We start from the raw sequence: 18,158 nt of genomic DNA on the forward strand, positions 1-18,158 counted from the left end.
GTTTCTTTATTGATTTTTCCAGAAAACTTAGTACTGGATAGAAGAATTGATCCATATCACCTGCTCCTAATACTGTATTAAAAGTAGAAAACAAACCAAGTGACTTTTCATGTTTTATTGCCACAGAATCACTGAATCATTGTACAGATGGCTTAACAAATAGCACAGGTATTCTCCAGCACCACAGTGTCCTATTTAAAACTACCTCTGCCCCAGTATCTGATACTGGTCCCAGCATCTATAGTTTCATCTCCTGTTGTAGTCTTGTCCTATCTGGGGTATCAAGTTGTCCAGCATTGTAGTTTTTCAGGTGTAACACCTCCACCCTTTTGTCATATGATTGGGCAAGACTTCTAACAGTAGAACTGATTCCAATTCAACCAGCCAAACCTGAACAGGGGGGAAAGATGTTTGCCCTCAGAGCTGAGCAGTTCCTGCTGGAGTAAATAAAGTTCAGGATCACTGATGGAAGTTGTATTCACATTACTTTACTTTGGTGTAAAAATGTCATCATAAACATATCATAATATATGTAGAACAGAAGAACAGTAGAAGTATAAAGTGGCACAAAGAGGAAAAAATACCCACATAAAGTACATCAAATTAGTCCTTAGGTTCAGTACTTGAGTAAAGGTACCTAGTTAAGTTCCACCACTGTCCAGGATACTTTCCTTATAGACAACAGTGCTTTCATAACTGATAGAAACAACAGTATAGCTGTGGGTCACAAATCCAAATTTCCTGTTGGGATACAACAGCGGACCGGTTGTATCCCAACAGGTTACTATTTACATGTTGTGTTTTTTTTTTTTTTTTTTTTTTTTTTTTTTTTAATAACATACCTTATATTTTTAAGATTGTTTGATGTTGTTGCAGTATAATGAGTTTCTGAAAAGGTTTTTTCCAGTGAACTAGTCAAATAGTGCTGGATTTACATTTCCTTCTCATATTACGCAACTATAGGTAGGACAATGATTCGCTGAGCAGGAGCTCGGGCTCCCTCCCGTTGGCTGGAGTGTACACGTCAGCAGTCAATAAGTTTTACCCAAGATGTATCAGAGTCCCATCATCCTCTTCCTGGTGTGAGCGTGTTGACACATTACACTTACTTTGGGTAAGTCAAGTTAAGCTAAATGCGGCTATTTGGCTCGTTTTCAACGCCACATTAGCAAGTAGCTTGTACACAACGCTCACACGCTCGCTTCGCTTTTGTTCTTACTTCCACAGGTGTCAAAAAAACACGAGCGTTTGAAGCGACTGTTTGGCAAATGACACCGTTTTCAAGCGGAAAGACAGTCCAGCGGGAGGAAAAGCAGCCATCAAAGCGACGCTTGACACTTGGTGTGAGACAGGCGTCACGCGACGTTGGAATGGTTCTAACAGGAGTGTGACTTTCAGCGCACGAGGAGACTATGCTGCCAACAAGTTTACAATGAAGACGCGCGTGATAAGGTGAATGAGAGCCATTGCAGTTGTAGTCCCAGGTCTGTGTTCGTTTTGAGAAAATGAGGTTGCGACTGCTCAAAAGGAATCTGCTCGCGCTGCTGGGTGTTTCCTTTGTAGTTGTGACTCTATTGTTTACGACACGTATATTAATAGTTTCAGATAATGACACGAGTGGACCTAATAACATCGTGAGGGGAAATCAGGGCATGCATTCTGGCGAAATGGTGAAGTTTAACTTTGGTTCGCTGCCAGAATTGACTCAGTCCGTTTACAATGCCAATTACAAGCAGGGTGTCCTCAATGCGGATAAGTTTCCAGGGGAGCCTCAACTGGTGCTGGTTGTGCAGGTCCACAACAGGCCTGAATACCTCAGACTGCTCATCAAGTCTCTGGAGAAAGCTGCTGAGGTCCACAGCTTTCTTCTTATCTTCAGCCATGACTATTTTTCAGAGGAAATAAATGCTATTGTGCAAGGGATAACTTTCTGCAAGGTACTGCAGATTTATTTCCCTTTCAGCACTCAGCTGTATCCCAGTGAGTTTCCCGGGCAGGATCCACGAGACTGCCCTCGAGACATATCCAAGGACAACGCTCTCAAAACAGGATGCCTCAACGCAGAACACCCTGACTCCTATGGACACTACAGGGAAGCCTTCATCACTCAAACCAAACACCACTGGTGGTGGAAATTGCACTTTGTGTGGGAGCGAGTGCACGTGATGCAGGGCTACAGCGGCTTTGTAATCTTTCTGGAGGAGGACAACTACATCTTACCTGACTTTTTCCATTTCTATAAGTCGATGATACAGTTCAGGAAGAACAGCTGCCCAGACTGTGACATGCTGGCTTTGGGTAACCACAATGGCCTGACTGATTTTACCAGACTGTCTAATAAGGTGTTGACCGCTGGGTGGATGTCCACTAAACACAACATAGGTATGGCCATATCCAGGGAGGTGTACTATAAATTAATGGGCTGCAGCAACGAGTTCTGCAGCTATGACGACTACAACTGGGACTGGACTCTGCAGCACCTCTCAGGAACCTGCATACCAAAGCCCCTCAAAGTTCTTGTAGCACAGGGCTCCAGGGTTCTTCACACAGGAGACTGTGGGCTTCACCAGAAGGAGAACTGCAGGCCAGAATGGGCCTCCCAGAGGGTTGAGGAGGGGCTTCAAACGGCCAAGGATGGCCTCTTTCCTCCATCTCTTGCTCTTAATGGTGCAGAACCCGTGGAGCACAAGCCACACATGAAGAATGGAGGATGGGGAGACATTCGAGACCATATTCTATGCAATAACTACGCCAAACGCCTTTGAACTGCACATATGGGTTTTCCTTGGTATTCTGCAAATGTGCCATCGTATACAACTTTTCAGGGTATTAGAGGCTGTAATGGGCTGTCTTCCAAGGAATGGAACCAAATCAAGTCCAAGCATGTTGCATGTACACAACTAGAGTTCGTCTTGTTTTTAAATATATTATTTTCTAATCACCAAAGCTGCACAGTTGCCAAAGACTTTCTTGATACTTGTGTAATAATGCATACAAAGCTCTGTCATGCTGTTCAACTTCATGTTACCAGGTGTGTTTATCTCTGGGTGTCTTACAAGCCTAAACAGTAGGTTAGATTTATAGCACAGTGATGGTAAGTGAGAGTGAACTATAACAGTTATAATTATTTGCAGATATATTTGCTTTATTGGGAACGCAGCACAGGATGCAGTTTAATGGAACATTCAGTTGCAATGTTTCTTTTTTTCTTTTTTACATGTGCTTTTGGTACGATTTTAGTGCAACAACAAAAAAACATGTCATGTGCATACGTGTAGGTATAATCAAAATGTGTATGACAATCTTCAGTATAAGGGGAAGCTCTAGTTTATTGAGCAGTCGCTGTCTTTGGAGTTGACTTCACTGTCAGAGTGATTTTACACACATAATGGTGTTTGTGTCACTGAACGTAACCTTCAGTTTCTTTCTGTTTATAACCAGAGGTCTTTTTGCAAGGAGAGTCCGACAGACACTACTATTTTATCAGTCTCCTGCTCCCCCCTGCTTTTGATGCCTGGTTGCAACGACGAGAGCTTGATATTGATTTATTTTTTGGTTGTCGGTGTATATTTGCTTTCTGATAGGAGAAGAGTGACCTTTTGGAGTCTTGCTCAAGATTCTGATCATCAGAACATCAGGGTCATCTGTGATTCTGCAGTCTTGTATTTGCACCTTCTTTGCTAGATCTGATTTTGGGATTTAACATCCAAACTAAAACGGAACGAACATTGGATAAAAGCATTGGAATTTTATAAAAAAGGAAAGACAGATGTTTCCTTTTCTGGCATTCATTCAGTAGTTAAAAATATCCCACTGAAGCTGAACTTGCCTTTTTTTACAGTGTAAAACAATGAAAAAAAAAACAATCATAATGATAAAAGTGCCTTTTGATAGTTCCTTTGTGCCCATACCTGTTTTAAAGAGAAGTTTAAAGGTGCACTGATAACATTGTTGTTGATTTAGTACTTATATGACTATTTGCCAAAGCTGAGGGCTCATATTGCTAGATATTTTTTGATAGTGTTTTTCATACTGTTGAGGGAAAAATGTAACATGGATGTTAATATCACACAAATTTTATTATACAATTTAGATAAAATTATTGCCTCATGGTGGAATCTTGCTGGCACAGGTGTCAGTTCCACCAGATAAGTGCCTTAGCCTGGTATTGGTGTATCTCAGTGTGCCTTATGGAGATTCCTAGTTAAGAGATATGAAATGAATGTGACAATGAAATAAATTGTCTTCTATTTTATGTTGAAAAGCACAATACATTTTAAAGAACATGGCAAAGATGAACTTATACACAAAATATACATGTAATGCATTCCTCTGGTGTGTGTGTATGTGTATTTTTTTGATGGTTCTTTACTTTGAGAGATGTACAGTTGTTGAAAATGAGACCAATCTATTTTGATGTTTTTGCTTGTTTTCTTGTTCCTTTCTGATCATCACTTGAAATAGCTGTTTATTGTTCACTTAATTTGTTGCCAAATGGGAAAATAAAAGAAATTGAATGCTTGTCAAGTCACTGATAAAAACAAAAAAACTGGGAATGCTTTATCCAGGTTTCTTGGAAATAACAGTATGATTTGGTTCTAATTGAGACGGTGTTTAGTGGAAATGTTTCAAGTCAATTTGAATCACAGCAGGTTAACTGATCACAAATGTATGCTCAACCATCCTATACTTCTCTCAAGGAAATTCTTCCACAGTGCCACATTACATTGTTATTTCAAGGGAACATACAAGGAAAGTTTTATTCATTAGGAAAGTACAAGACCTCTTTAATAAAACATCACACCACAAAACACCATGAGGATGGTATTGGCATGTGATTACCAACACAGTGACTGAAAAAAGTAATTGCATATTTATATTGTGAACATTTATTAGAGCAATGCACTTCATACATTTTAACGGTTTAGTTACAGCAAATTGTGTTTCTTATTGTCTTTTGACATCTCACTGATTTTGATTTTACTTTGCATTTAACCAGCTGATTGTCTTGTTTAAATATAATAACACTTCAAAACGCTCATCCAGACAATCCAGACAAAACATCAGTGACTTTCTGAGAGCTGTTAAAAATAGACATACCATGGCATGAGTAAGGCCTTTTGAGCTCTTGCTCAAACGCTGAAACAAAAGAGAAGCTGATCGGAGATCTTAGGTATGTTCCGGACACATGTCATGTGACCGGTGCGTGTGCTGTCATTGGCCAGCTTCCGCTCCGTGTTTATTTCCGGAAGTAAGTTGATGCCAGCATCAGACTTTCCATAAGGACTATCAAACCTCGAATCTTCAGCGCCGTAACGACAGGTAAAAGTGAGAAATACACTATATTTAAACGATTTTGGTCTGTTTATTTAGCTGTATACTAAGTGAGTTGTCTTATCGCTTCAGTTAATCATCTTTACGTTTGTAGATGTAGCCAGTGTTAGCCGCTAGCTGTTGCTCTCCGTAGCTTACGTAATGTACTTTTGTCTACAGCAGACAAACAAATGTTTATTATTTATTAAATGTTTGTGACAGCACAAAGTAACGCCAAACGGCTTTGTATCAAATTTTCAGTAGCTTTGGGAAGGGGAACCGAGTGTCTTAGGAGTGTGCTTACACGGCCGCCAGCCAGTTGTAGCGACCGTATTGGTAAAATGACGTTAGCCAAGATGACACATTAGTTAGCTAGTTTATGCTACCTACTTCATAGATACCTCACTAAAATGTATTAGCTATTCGTTAGGCCGTCCATTCAAATGTACCCAAAGTGTGTTAACACCTGATCCATTACCTGCCTGTCACATGCATCTTTCACTCTCTTTAGGTGTGTCCTCATCCACAGGATGGCACATTGGTTTCACAGAAACCCACTGAAGGCAACAGCACCTGTGTCCTTCAATTTCTATGGAGTGGCAGGAAGCCTAGCTGCTAATAAGATATGCAAGTACGTCCTACCTCCACTTAATACACTGAGTAAATACATAGAATTATTAGAATGGACTGTGGCTATGTCAGTGACTGTATACAGGAATGGTACATTGTTTTCATTCATGATGAGTAGTGACCTCACCGGTGGCATGCCGCTGTCACAGTCATATGATCACTGTCGTCTCTGTGACTTACAAGACGGAAATGCCTTGTTGTATATAATCTGTCTCAATACTGCAGCGATTAGTACAATTTAGAGCATCAGTTGATGGTTGTTTGTTCGGCACATTCAGTGACCTAAGGACAGCTAGGGCGAGACTCCTGGAGATGTTCACTGATGTCACCTGCAACCCAGAGATCATGAAAAATACCACAGATGCATACCTCTCCCTCTTACAAGGTATGTTTACATTCCATCAAATTTATCTGTTCTTCTCCCCGTCTTGCCAGGGTTTAAATTGAAATCAGTGTTTTCCCTGTTTTTGTCACCAGCAGTGCTCTTGTGTGCCTGTCCACAAGCGTGGACTCTATTAATGTTTGCTTTGCTGTGTGTGTTAATTTACTGGGAGCTTTTGACACCTGACCGGTTCTGGAGACCCAGATCATAGATGTTATAGGCAGATAGAGACAATGATGGTATATTATATTATAAAATATTTACTTACGTTTACTGTGAACATTTTTTCGACACACACCTCAAGTGTTTTAACAGTTTAGTTACAGTAAATTGTGTTTCTCTTTGTCTTCTAACATTGGATTGATTTTGATTTTGCATTGCTCCTAATCAGCTCTTTTGATTTTGCTTTGCACCTAACCAGCTACTTCTCTTTTTTTTTAAATATCGGTTTAACATACAATAGGCTTTATCTTACCCTTGGATGGAACTACACAGGAAAACAAGATGAGATTCATCCAGAACTTCAAGTGGACTGACACCTTACAAGGAAACACACCAAGGTAGAAATAAATGAGTACTGTCATTCCCAAAGTAGGTGGAAGACCCATCACGTAGTAGATGCTGGAAATCAGAGTTCTCGGCAGAATTGATTACTTCTTAAAATTAGAAATCATCAAAACACAGGAAGGAACAGTGTTTTTTTATTATTTGTGTTACTCACAAACACACACACATACGCGCATGCACACACACAGATACACAATGAGTCTAATCTTGTGTAAAAGCTTTAGTCTTCTTGTAGTGAACTGAGCACCTCATTAAAGTTTTACCACAAGACATGCGTAGTTGTTACATGGTAAAAGTTGTTTGTACTGTAGATGAGGCTTGAGATACACACACAGTGAACCTGTGTTTTGTAGGTGGTACGTTTTAGTGTTGACAGTGTTGACTTGTTTGCATGTTTGTTTGCACAGTATCAGTCTGTATAACCCATGGTCTCTCCTTACTTCCAGTGCCCAGCAGGATGCAGTCTTTGAACTGGTCTCCATGGCCTTCAATGTAGCCATCTGGTACACTAAGTTTGCCTCGAGGCTAGCAGGGAAAGAAAAGTATGTGGTTATCTTGTGTATCATGCTGCATTTAATTTATGTTAAATCAGTCATATATTAATTAATCCAAGAATTTTTAAATTGTGCATTGCTCTGTTGCTATATTATATATTTTTTTACTGTTATGTTTGCCTGTTCATTAGCATAACAGAGCCTGAGGCGAAAGATGTTCACCGGAGCCTGAAGATTGCTGCTGGAATATTCAAAACCCTCAAGGTGAGGTACACGGACAGACGAGTCTTCTCCCCAGTCAAACTCACTGTTTTTACAGATATGTGAAATTTCTACAAAATACTGTGCATAAGAACAAAATACAATGTTCACTAATATCTCTTTTGTGTGAATAGTTAGACCTCTGAATTAATTTTGATCGATAATTTTCTGTTAGTCCAGATGATGACAAATCAAAGTACTATATATCCACCACTGGCTAAAGACTTCAAGGAAAGCACTTTTCCAGAGAACTGGTCACAGTTAATACTAAATAAAGTATAATTTATTCAACTTCCCTTGTGACCACAATGCACAAAGCTCAGTCAGAATTATACAGTCTCTCAAACACAAAGCGGAGGTAAATTAATATAGATTAAATATAGATTAATAATACATTAAACAAATTAAAAGAAATGTTTTAAAAATTTCTGGAACATTTCCTACAGGAGGTGCACATCCCTCGCCTCATCACCCCGGCTGAAAAAGGACGTGATCTGGAGCCCAGAGTGATTGATGCATACATCATCCAGTGCCAAGCAGAAGCTCAAGAAGGTGCAGCTTCTGTGTGTTGTCTGTGCACTCTAATATGTGTGTGATTGGCATTGATAATATCAGTCTGACGATCTAAATCAAAGACAGAATGTCCTCTTAAGGCTCAATAAAATTGTTCTTATCTATTGTTGCATAAGCTGAAGTAATATAATCACAATATTAATGGTTGGATGAAGTATGAAAGAGCACATGTACTCATGCACCTTATACCAAAATAATAAATATTTATATTGACACCTGATGTTATAAAAAATTACAGTTCAGGACTTATCTTCTCAGAGTCTGCTGACAGCAAATACTCATGGGACTGATGAATATAACTAATAATCCATAATCATATTATGTTATTACCCATTTTGTTAATGTTGTGTTTTAGTTCTTTACCATCTCATTCCATTTTTACAGTGACAATTGCCAGAGCGATTGAACTGAAGCACAATGCCACACTCATCGCAGCTCTGGCCTTTGAAACAGCAAACTTCTATCAAAAAGCTGGTCAGTATTTTTACACTTATGGTTTAGAAAATACATATTAAAACACATTGAACGCATTATTTGTATTTCCTGACTTCACCTTAGTTTGTGTAAAATATGAAATGTGAATAAAGCCATAATCATTTTGTAACAGGCCATTAAAGGTCAGTATTTCTGTTTGCAGACCACACACTGAACACCTTGGAGCCAGAGTGCAGCAGCAAGTGGAGGAAGTATCTTCAGCTGAAGCAGCACTTTTACATGGCTTATGTAAGTCCATTCATATCCTAATACAGATCCTACATCTTCATTGTGGATTTTAAGACCAAACTAATGGAGGCTGGTTTAGATTTGTTAGATAAATTAACCTATATTATTTTAAGTTTTTCAGAGCCAGGTTCATGCAGCCTGCAGATTGTGGTGCACACACTGTCTAATGATTGTGCTCATTAATTCTGATTGCAGGCATACTGCTATCATGGGCAGACACTGCTGGCAGGTGACAAGTGTGGTGAGGCTATAAGATCTCTCCAGGAAGCAGAGAAGTGTATGTATGTTTAAAAAGTATTTTTTTCCCCCCCATACTGGTGCTATGTAGCAGAACAAAAGACACAGGACACACAGACATTAGGACAGAACTAACAACAGTGATATCAGTTTAAATATTTGTAATAATATTAACAGAGAACATAACAAAAACAGAGTAATAACATACCATTAATAACAACAATAATGATAATAAACTATTACGCATCTCCTCTTCCCTTGTTTCTACCATATATATACACATACAGGTGTAGATGAAAATATGTAATTGTAGATATTAATAATTATGATTGGTAATCAGTCAAGAAAAATAACTAATTTCTATATACATGTAGTTGAATCATAATGAATGTCATGCACTCTGTGTTGTTTCTTTTTTGGGCACATCTTCATATGTAATGAAGAGCCCTAACGATCTAGATTTCTTTTGTATTAACATGAAGACATCTCTGTTTAGGCTACTCCCGTGCTGAGGCGCTGTGTAAAGAGTATCGTCAGACCAAAGGCCCAGGCACCACAGCCAAACCATCAGAGCAGCTGTTCTTCCTCAAACTGGGCGGCCTCATTAAAAACACACTGGAGAAGTGCCAGAGAGAAAATGGCTTCATGTGAGTCGGTCAAGGCAGACAAACACTTGCATGCAGACTCAGATGGTTTACACATTGTTGGTCTTAGATAGAAACGTCTGCATCTCTGACAACGTGGCAAACACACATCATATTTTAGTGGGAACATTTATGTATTTACAAAGCTCAGATGTGCAATAACAATCACAAAAAACAATCATATTAATTTAATATCATTGATGGCAACAGCTGCTGTTACTACAGCACAAACAATGCAACATGCTTTGCTGTACACACTTACTTTAAACAAAACACGTTTACTTTTTCTAAGCTGTAACACATTTGGTTGCTGGATCTAGGCTCAACACTTAAACACAAGTGGCAGAGATTGACATCATCGACACTTAAATACTGTCTGTCCTCTGAAACACAAACTTTTTCCCAATCCTTCCTCTTTTAAATTGCAACTCTGGACATATTTCCTCAGATACTTCCACAAGGTCCCAGCTGAGGCCCCCCAGCTGGAGTTGAAGGCGAGCTACGGCCTGGCTGAGCCAATCCCATTCGAGCTGCCGCCTCTCAGCGAGCAGTGCACTGCTGAAGTCTACGCCACCTTTGACCTGACCAAGGGAGCCAAAAATGACAAGGTACGTCAAACACAAAAACAAAACCTCAAACCAAAGTACACTGATTACGATTAAGAGTTAATATGAGGTTTATTTTTTCATACTCTTGTTGTTGTTGCTTTAACTCCAGGCCAAAGCCAAGGAGGAGGAGGTGAAACCAGTTAAGGAGCCAGATTTGAAGCCTCAGAAGGACACAGGCTGTGTCATCTCCTAAACTTTTGTTTCATTTTCAGCCCCATGCTTCAGTACCATCGATTATAATGATGGCATCCATCTTTCCTTCTAAACCTCCATAGGAAAATGTATTTTTTTTGTGAGATTAATCCATTGTGTTTTACATTTATGCTGAAACGTGTATTTGCATTTGGGTTTGACAGCCATCATCGCTGCATTTAAGCCAGAGCCAGTTAAACATTATAGTATATGGCCACATCTATTCACATTTAATGCAGATAGCATGTCGATGAAGTAAACCTGAGGCATTTAAAAAAAAAAAAAAAGGACAATTCTTTCAGGTTATGGTTTGTAATTACATGTCAACTGAAAGGACTGCTTTAAATTAGGCCCTGAGCATAAATAAGCCAATGTAGTTCTATCAATGGTGCCTTTGGTTGCAGGGTAAACCTGTTCACTGTGTCCTCTTACACAAGTGTGTGGGTTGGTTTGGAACTGGAGTGCTCTGGTCTGATGATAGATGATAGATGACGGAAAATGGAAATTGGCCTATTGAACATACAAATAAAAATTTACCTCAGGATTATAGATCCAAACAGAAGATGATTGAGCTGCATCTGAAATGAAAGAAAAATAAGACAGACAGATTTTTATATTGAATATTTACCACTACATAGACTATGATGAAACTGTCTGGAAAGAGCAAATGTAGGAACTGCATTCACACAATCACCCTGTAAACTGAAATACCTGTAGATGATTGGAATGCATTTCAAGCTGAGATTTGACCAAATCCTTTAAAAAAAAAAAACTCACAAAATGAACAAGACTGCATGTGTTATTGTTGGTGCAGGTTTGTTTTAGAGGTAGCAGTTTACAATCAATGTTTAATTTAGATCATATGAAGTATGTACTGTAGTCCTTTTTGTACACGATACAACTTAGCCATTTTCTACTTCGACTGTTCATTTAAGGAAACTTTATTACTGGATAGGCTGAAGTGTTCTTTAACATGATGGTGCCTGTTTGGGGATATTACCCCTGATAGGTCTTAATTTATTTCTGTTGTTATGTAATAATAGTTTAGTTGACAACTTAAAATACTTATGACAGTACACAGTTCTGTGTAATTCCAATCATATGTTTTTCCTGATGTTGATTTTCATTGTGTTTCAGTGGATACATCAGAACAGGCACTAACACATGCAATGCTTACTCCTGTAAACCTTTCAGTTGCTGAGAGTGCTGTTGTCAGTGGTTGAAACAGTGTATGTGCATGTACATATGTACATCTACCGAGTGCTGTCCTCTTCCTTAAAAGACAAAGATCGGGGCAGCGGCATGTGTCATCACACCCGGGGTGTAAGAGCACATGCGCATTTGTGTCTAAAATAATTTTACGTGCTACTGAATTTTACTGCTATTGTCAAAACCTTACCATTGAATATAGCTGAATCACATGAAGCATAACTATCAACTGCTGGAAACTTGTATAAACTGTTATGTACAGCTCACATGTACTCATTGTGTCCCTACATGTATATTAGCTTACCTGAGCTAGACTAGTTGTGAAAAAGCAGACAAGCTTACCTTCTCACTAAATTACTTTACTGCATATTGATTTCAGTTGGTTAAGACACTTTTCTCCTCGTTGTCTGGTTTGGTTTAACTGACATGTTGGTTCATTACACTTGTGCAGTGAATTTAATTGAGAAGCATAAGTCAGACCAGAGCTAGATCTTTATTCTATTCAAGGCAACTGTTTGTTGAAAGGGTTTTGTCAGATCATTACAGTGCTCACTCCTGTAGCTCATTATTCGCCCTCTAACGGTGTCATTCATGTAAAATGTATTTCAGATGGTATTAAATCATTTAGAAAACTCTATCCTTCTATGTCCTATGTTTGCGTATGATACGTGAGAGTCCACTATGGTCTGAGCGATGCAAGTTTGATCAGCAGAGGGTATACGCACAGATAGACTACAAGGGTGCTAACTGTATATGGTCCACACCAAGCAGACTAGAAAGTAGTAGGATAAGAACAACTCTGAGTCCATGGTGTCTGCAGCTGTTCATGTGCACATACGCAAGGGAGGATAATTGAGCCTTAAGTCGTGTAATTTTAAGATTATCCTATCTCTTAATATGCAGGAAGGTCTAATGAAAAGACATTAGAGGTGGAATTTTAACCCTCCATGGAAGTGCAATGCTAAAAGACTGGAGCTGCCCTTTAAGCGCATCATTACAAACTCATGATTAAACACCGTCAAACCCTGATTTTTTTTAAACTTCTAATTTCAGAATCTGTACAATTTCAAGACAGTGTTACATTTTAACATGTCAGTTTTTTTGACATTACAGAACTGAATATGAATATACAGTATATAATTATATATATGGGGAGTACTGGAAGCATTAAGGATCATACAGAAGTTGGCAGTAAAGCTTGACATTCTACACACAGCGACAAGCCCAGCCCCTTCAGCCCAAGAATGAAACTGATTGCATTATAGTGACAGCTTACTAACCACTTGCCTGTGATAAGGTTTGCACTGCTGTATTTGGTGTCTCAGGTTTCAAGACTCACCCTGTATCCTGTATTTGTTTTTCTTCACAAAGCAGAGTCAGAGTGGATGGACATACAGCACAACTGTGACCTTACAGAAAGAGTCTACACTGTTGCACTGGAGCACCAGACTTATAATACCTGAAGAATGAATAACAGCCACCAGGAAGTAAGTGTTGTAATAATGGAGCAAGACAAACAGAGGTGTTAGCTAACAGAGGTGTTCAGTAACACTCTAACTAGGGTGTAAGTTAACTGTCAACAGCTGTTTGTGACCAACCATTGGTAAAATTTTCACTCTAGAGCCTGATGTAGTCAGTATATTAAAAAAAAGACAAAAACATGTAAAATGACAACATGCTGGACACAGATAATGAGAAATAAAGATAATGTGTCAGGTAACAAATGAAAGAAAATCCAAATAAAAGTGTATAAAGACTTACATGATCTGTAAGGCAGCAAACGCCCAGGAGACAAGCTTTGCTGGTCCCAGCCCATCCAAACAGAAGAAGGTTATCTACTTCTCCAGCGGTGAAACCTTGGAGGAGGAAGACAGTGAGGAGGAAGAGGAGCAGTCATCGAACAGACCTCCGTTCAGAGAACCTACAGAGAGGGTGAGGAACAGCTTAAGGGAGAAAATTCATGTCAGATGGTAAGCAGCAGACACGTCATGTCTGTTTTTTTCTGTCTCCTCTTTCACAGACTAGGTTTTCATTCAAGAATGTGGCCATTCTGGTTGGGAGGATTTCACTGATGAGTACGGAATTAAGCACATTTAAAGCACACTAAATAAACTGTAGTTTGTTTAGTAAACAAATTTTAGCTTTGTAAGAAAGTCTCATTGAGTTATCATGTCTTTTTGTTTACAAAATTAGCTTGTGATTTCTTGGGAGAGAGACTAGCTGGTGCACTTGGACTGAACGTAGCCAAATACCAGTATGCCATCGATCAACATCAGCGTGATCACAAGGTAGTGTAACATTCAACAGCAACAAAACAAGTGTATTGCATAATGGTAAACTACATTGTGTAATTGTAGAGATTTCTTGGTAAATTAAAGTGTGATCTCTTAAAGCAGAAAATGGGATAAAACTGCTAACAGTTCACTTGTATGTATATGAGTGGTTAGTTCCTTGTATTTCACTCTATTTCCTCTGTCTCACTCAGAAAACAAGCAGTCCAGCCACAGATGGTCTTATGGAGGGACAGGCAGAGACGATCCACCTCTCACCTGGGCTGGACTGGAGGCGTTATGGAGCTTCAGGAGATGCAAGATGCCCCACCGATCCCCCGGAGAGCTATGATGAGAAACATATGAACAGAAAAGGAGGATACCACAACACAAGCTATCAAACAGATGAGGATTATTTGAAATAAAATTAACAGAAGAAAAATGGAATGAGAGTTGTGATTTGATGCGCAAGTCTTAAAAATGTACTGTGAAACAGAAATAATGCACTGCACCTTCAAAGTATGGTGTAGACTGCAGTTTTGATAATGTAATTCCCAAGATAAACTGAGTATGCCCCATCGAACAAGACATGATATATATAAATATATTTTTTTTATTATAAAGTATCGCACAGTTTCAATATAAGGTACTTAATTGTGGAAAAATAAAAGAACGTAATCGCTCGACGAGGATGGGATTCGAACCCACGCGTGCAGAGCACAATGGATTAGCAGTCCATCGCCTTAACCACTCGGCCACCTCGTCGGCGTTAAGTAGGAGGTGAATAATGTCAATAACAATGTTACATGTTACGATTTTAAGTGCTCCTCAAACACCTCGGTCCGTGTATCTTTTATTTGAATTTTCCTTCAAACGCTGGTATTAAAAAAAAATAAAAAAGAGTGCTTTTTTGATTTTCGTTTTAAAATTCAAAAAATAAAATTGAATTAGGAGGCATTTTCATTTTTTGTGGGTCTGAAGGGAGTCCTCGAAATTTAAAAATTACTTGGATTTTATTTCTCTCTTAGCTTAACAAAATACAAAATCACGAAGAGGCAGAAACGAAAAATGACCATTTTCTCACTGTCCACAGACCGGATGTTGTCGTTGTTTTCTTCTTCTTTTATTTAATGGAGACCGGCTGTCTGCTACCGGCTGCAGGATTTTCGCCACCTACTGTTCTTTATTTATAACAATCTCGCGTTTGGGTGAACGGTAGAATCCAGCGGCCAGGAGGAAGATGAAAGCCTAGTTCCTGTCAGAGCGGCGCGCTCAACCAAAATGTTCCTGGAACCTTACAGCCACATTATTTTAGCCATGGCTAAACAAGGCCTTTCTTCTACAGAAATCTCTGCACGAATTTCACAAGAAAGCGGGACCAGACGAGGATTTTCTGCAAGAAATATCTGAAAAGCTTGTGCTGCAGTTTAATGAGACTGCCCGACACGCATTTGGAGATGGAGGTGGCGAAAGCCATAGCTGAGGTATGAACCTCGTCGTGCTACAGATGTAATTTTATGCCCATTCATCGCTACTGCAAGGAATCACTGGTATCCTTATTGGTGTGAGCATGTTCAGTCTGATTGGATGTTGTATTATTCCCTGCATTAGAAGTCTCATTGTAAGGTCTATTGATAGGTCAGTCACACACCAGATGGCCTCTCTGGCTGAGACTCGTCTTCTGTCAGATGTTGAAAACCCAACTGATTTATTTACTGATTGGAGTCCTCCTCTTTATGATGATGCTGATGATGATGTTGATGTTTAGGTTTTGAGTTTTTGAATTTCCCCCCAGCTTGCTATCAACCTAAGGACGTCTGTGTCCTGCAAAAACAGCTAAATGAATATTTTCACATATCAGCTAATGATGTGTCGACTTAAACCAAAAGGAATGTAGTCACTGATCATATGATCAATTTGTATATACTTTACTGTGACAATTACTGTCTAAAGGATTTTATTTCACTTCTCATCAAGAAGAAAGTATTTTCCACCACACCCATACTCACATATACATGTCGTCTGTGATAAAGGATATGAGAAAGCTTTGTAGATTCAAACAAAAAGAGTTTTGTTAAAGCTCAAGGTCTTAGATACATCATACTAAAACACCGTTTTTTTCTGAACAGCAGCTGTCCAGATTTTCAAGAAAAGATCACTTGCATAATAATTTGGCACACAGTGTAGACTCCATTTTGTTTTGTCTTGTATCTGTACTCCTAACACTTGGAGTGGTAGGAGCTGATGTTGGTGAACAGCTTCAAGTACCTGAGTGTTCACCTCAACAATAAACTGGACTGGGTGCACAACACTGATGCCCTGCACAAGAAGGGCCAAAGTCGCCTCCGCCTTCTGAGGAGACTGAGCTCCTTTGGAGTGTGCAGGCCTCTTCTAAAGACTTTTTATGACTCTGTGGAAACCTCCGCTGTACATTATGCCGTGGTCTGCTGGGGAGTCAGGAAGAGACTGAACAAGCTGGTCAGGAGGGCGAGCTCTGTCTTAGGCTGCCCGCTGGACACTGTGGAGGAGGTGGGTGAGAGGAGGATGTTAGCCCACAGGATCCTACTTTTCACCCCTCCATCATCATGTAAATTTGTATATTGCCAGTTTTTACTAGTTTTTACAGTTTTTGTATTTTGTATACTGTTTTTCGTAACTTAACTTTCTTTTTTCTTTAGATTGTAAATACAATTTTTTGCACAGTGTTCCTTATATTTGAATCGCATGCACACTTCTGCACTTTATCCTTTTCTTTTCTCCTGTTTCTGCTTGTGAGCTGCCTAACAAGTGAATTTCCCTGCTGTGGGATCAATAAAGTGCTATCTTATCTTATGTTATGTTGTGTCAGTTAAATTCTGTCAGGCAGGGTTACTTTCTGTGTCTGTGGCTTGTTGGCCCTTCTTGTCACCTATGTTTGATGTCTTTTAATGAGCTTTGATTTGTTTTGAGGTCTTTATTATGTGTGTAAAAGTCCAAATAAACTCTGCTGTGTTGCCTCTTTTGGTATTTCTTAACTGTTTTGCAGACACATTGAGGACAATGAGGACTGTTGAATGGATTTGACAGTTTTACTCTGCATGAACTGAAACAATAAGACATGCCTCATGAACCTTAAACACTAATAAAAGTCAAAAATCAAGTGAGCTCTTCCTACTGAGAGCTCACTCTGTGTATGTGTGGAAAGAAATTCACTGTGGTCTGTTTGAAATAGGGAACTTTTGGTGAACTTCATATTGTAACATGGTTATAATGACCATGATGGAAGACAATTGACAGTAGATTCACTGGTTGACTTTGTTTGCTCTCTCTCTCTCTCTCTCTCTCTCTCTCTCTCTCTCTCTCTCTCTCTCTCTCTCTCTCTCTGACTGTCTGTCTGTCTGTATGTATGCGTAAATTTGTCCAATAAAACTGATTCTGATTGAAATCTTTAATGCATAAAGCCATGGAGTCAGATTGAAAGTGAGCGCCTGGCAATTTGTGATCACTTCACACACTTGCTCTGTGTTGGACCCCATTCAGACGTTACTGCTGCTTTATGAGGGCAGTCACCGCAGGTCCCTCCTACCGCTTAACCTATTGGTCCCGTCCAATCAGAGACCAGTTTGAGCGGCGCCAAAAATCAGTTGCACCTGTTGCCCATGCGCTAATCAAACCCATGTGACCGAGGAGGAGAGGGCTCAGCCAATAGCAGGGCAGAAATTTTCTGCAGGTGCGCGGGGACGCTGACTCGAGTCTCCCGTGGAAAACGCGATCTGCTTTGTTCAAGCTCTTTTTCTGGTAAGTGGACCGAACTGAGCGCGTTACCTGTGGACAGAGGAAGCCTGTGTGTTCATGTGTAACGGGTTATTTGTCATTGTACTTTCTGGTGTACAGTGAAAGCTTTGTTTGAGAGCAGAGAGACGATTCAGGCCTAGTGGAGCTGAAACTTCGGCGTTTGCCCGACACAGGCGGTTCACGTGTCCGGAGCAATCCCGAGGTAAAATGGCGGACGTGGACGCCAGGTAAGGCCCACGCAGAACGTTTAACATGCAAAGCTTGGGCTCATTTGAGACCAG

General features: G+C 39.6%; 3 protein-coding genes, 1 long non-coding RNA gene and 1 other non-coding gene across 6 annotated transcripts; 3 read left to right on the plus strand and 2 right to left on the minus strand.

Moving 5' to 3' along the window:
- Window positions 1-963: 963 nt before the first annotated feature.
- LOC121199276 (alpha-1,6-mannosyl-glycoprotein 2-beta-N-acetylglucosaminyltransferase) lies at window positions 964-4,522 on the plus strand. Its single transcript, XM_041063800.1, has 2 exons — window positions 964-1,114; window positions 1,228-4,522. The coding sequence occupies exon 2, from the start codon at window positions 1,506-1,508 to the stop codon at window positions 2,763-2,765; it is 1,260 nt and encodes a 419-aa protein (XP_040919734.1). The 5' UTR covers window positions 964-1,114; window positions 1,228-1,505; the 3' UTR covers window positions 2,766-4,522.
- A 703-nt stretch (window positions 4,523-5,225) lies between these two features.
- brox (BRO1 domain and CAAX motif containing) lies at window positions 5,226-10,911 on the plus strand. 2 transcript variants are annotated; one of them, XM_041063802.1, is made up of 13 exons: window positions 5,226-5,322; window positions 5,825-5,944; window positions 6,222-6,328; window positions 6,789-6,885; window positions 7,339-7,434; window positions 7,578-7,650; window positions 8,094-8,199; window positions 8,605-8,694; window positions 8,858-8,943; window positions 9,139-9,220; window positions 9,677-9,827; window positions 10,273-10,432; window positions 10,542-10,911. In XM_041063802.1, the coding sequence occupies exons 2-13, from the start codon at window positions 5,844-5,846 to the stop codon at window positions 10,623-10,625; spliced, it is 1,233 nt and encodes a 410-aa protein (XP_040919736.1). In that variant the 5' UTR covers window positions 5,226-5,322; window positions 5,825-5,843; the 3' UTR covers window positions 10,626-10,911. The 2 variants fall into 2 exon arrangements, with proteins under 2 accessions (XP_040919736.1, XP_040919737.1); XM_041063803.1 differs by having other exon boundaries at window positions 5,252-5,328.
- On the minus strand, window positions 9,327-13,733 carry LOC121199279. The gene is made up of 3 exons (XR_005896429.1): window positions 13,595-13,733; window positions 11,162-11,202; window positions 9,327-10,405 (listed from the first exon to the last, which is right to left on the minus strand). It is a non-coding gene; the product is annotated as an uncharacterized LOC121199279 (long non-coding RNA).
- LOC121199278 (protein FAM177A1) lies at window positions 11,056-14,551 on the plus strand. The gene is made up of 5 exons (XM_041063804.1): window positions 11,056-13,320; window positions 13,607-13,765; window positions 13,854-13,908; window positions 14,027-14,121; window positions 14,319-14,551. Exons 1-5 carry the CDS (start codon window positions 13,300-13,302, stop codon window positions 14,526-14,528), a joined length of 540 nt encoding a protein of 179 aa, XP_040919738.1. The 5' UTR covers window positions 11,056-13,299; the 3' UTR covers window positions 14,529-14,551.
- A 235-nt stretch (window positions 14,552-14,786) lies between these two features.
- trnas-gcu lies at window positions 14,787-14,868 on the minus strand. Its single transcript has one exon. It is a non-coding gene; the product is annotated as a tRNA-Ser (tRNA).
- Window positions 14,869-18,158: the final 3,290 nt, after the last annotated feature.

Source organism: Toxotes jaculatrix, chromosome 19, assembly GCF_017976425.1.
Source record: "Toxotes jaculatrix isolate fToxJac2 chromosome 19, fToxJac2.pri, whole genome shotgun sequence".
In the NCBI taxonomy this organism is placed as follows: Eukaryota; Metazoa; Chordata; class Actinopteri; family Toxotidae; genus Toxotes; species Toxotes jaculatrix.

Excerpts from the sequence above, each read along its gene's own strand:
- LOC121199276 (XM_041063800.1), top strand. The coding sequence starts at position 1,506 with ATGAGGTTGCGACTGCTCAAAAGGAATCTGCTCGCGCTGCTGGGTGTT.
- brox (XM_041063802.1), top strand. The coding sequence starts at position 5,844 with ATGGCACATTGGTTTCACAGAAACCCACTGAAGGCAACAGCACCTGTG. Across the intron at positions 9,221-9,676 it reads TCTCCAGGAAGCAGAGAAGT|GCTACTCCCGTGCTGAGGCG; the intron begins GTATGTATGTTT and ends ATCTCTGTTTAG. Across the intron at positions 10,433-10,541 it reads AGGGAGCCAAAAATGACAAG|GCCAAAGCCAAGGAGGAGGA; the intron begins GTACGTCAAACA and ends CTTTAACTCCAG.
- LOC121199278 (XM_041063804.1), top strand. The coding sequence starts at position 13,300 with ATGAATAACAGCCACCAGGAA. Across the intron at positions 13,766-13,853 it reads TCAGAGAACCTACAGAGAGG|ACTAGGTTTTCATTCAAGAA; the intron begins GTGAGGAACAGC and ends CCTCTTTCACAG. Across the intron at positions 14,122-14,318 it reads AACATCAGCGTGATCACAAG|AAAACAAGCAGTCCAGCCAC; the intron begins GTAGTGTAACAT and ends TGTCTCACTCAG.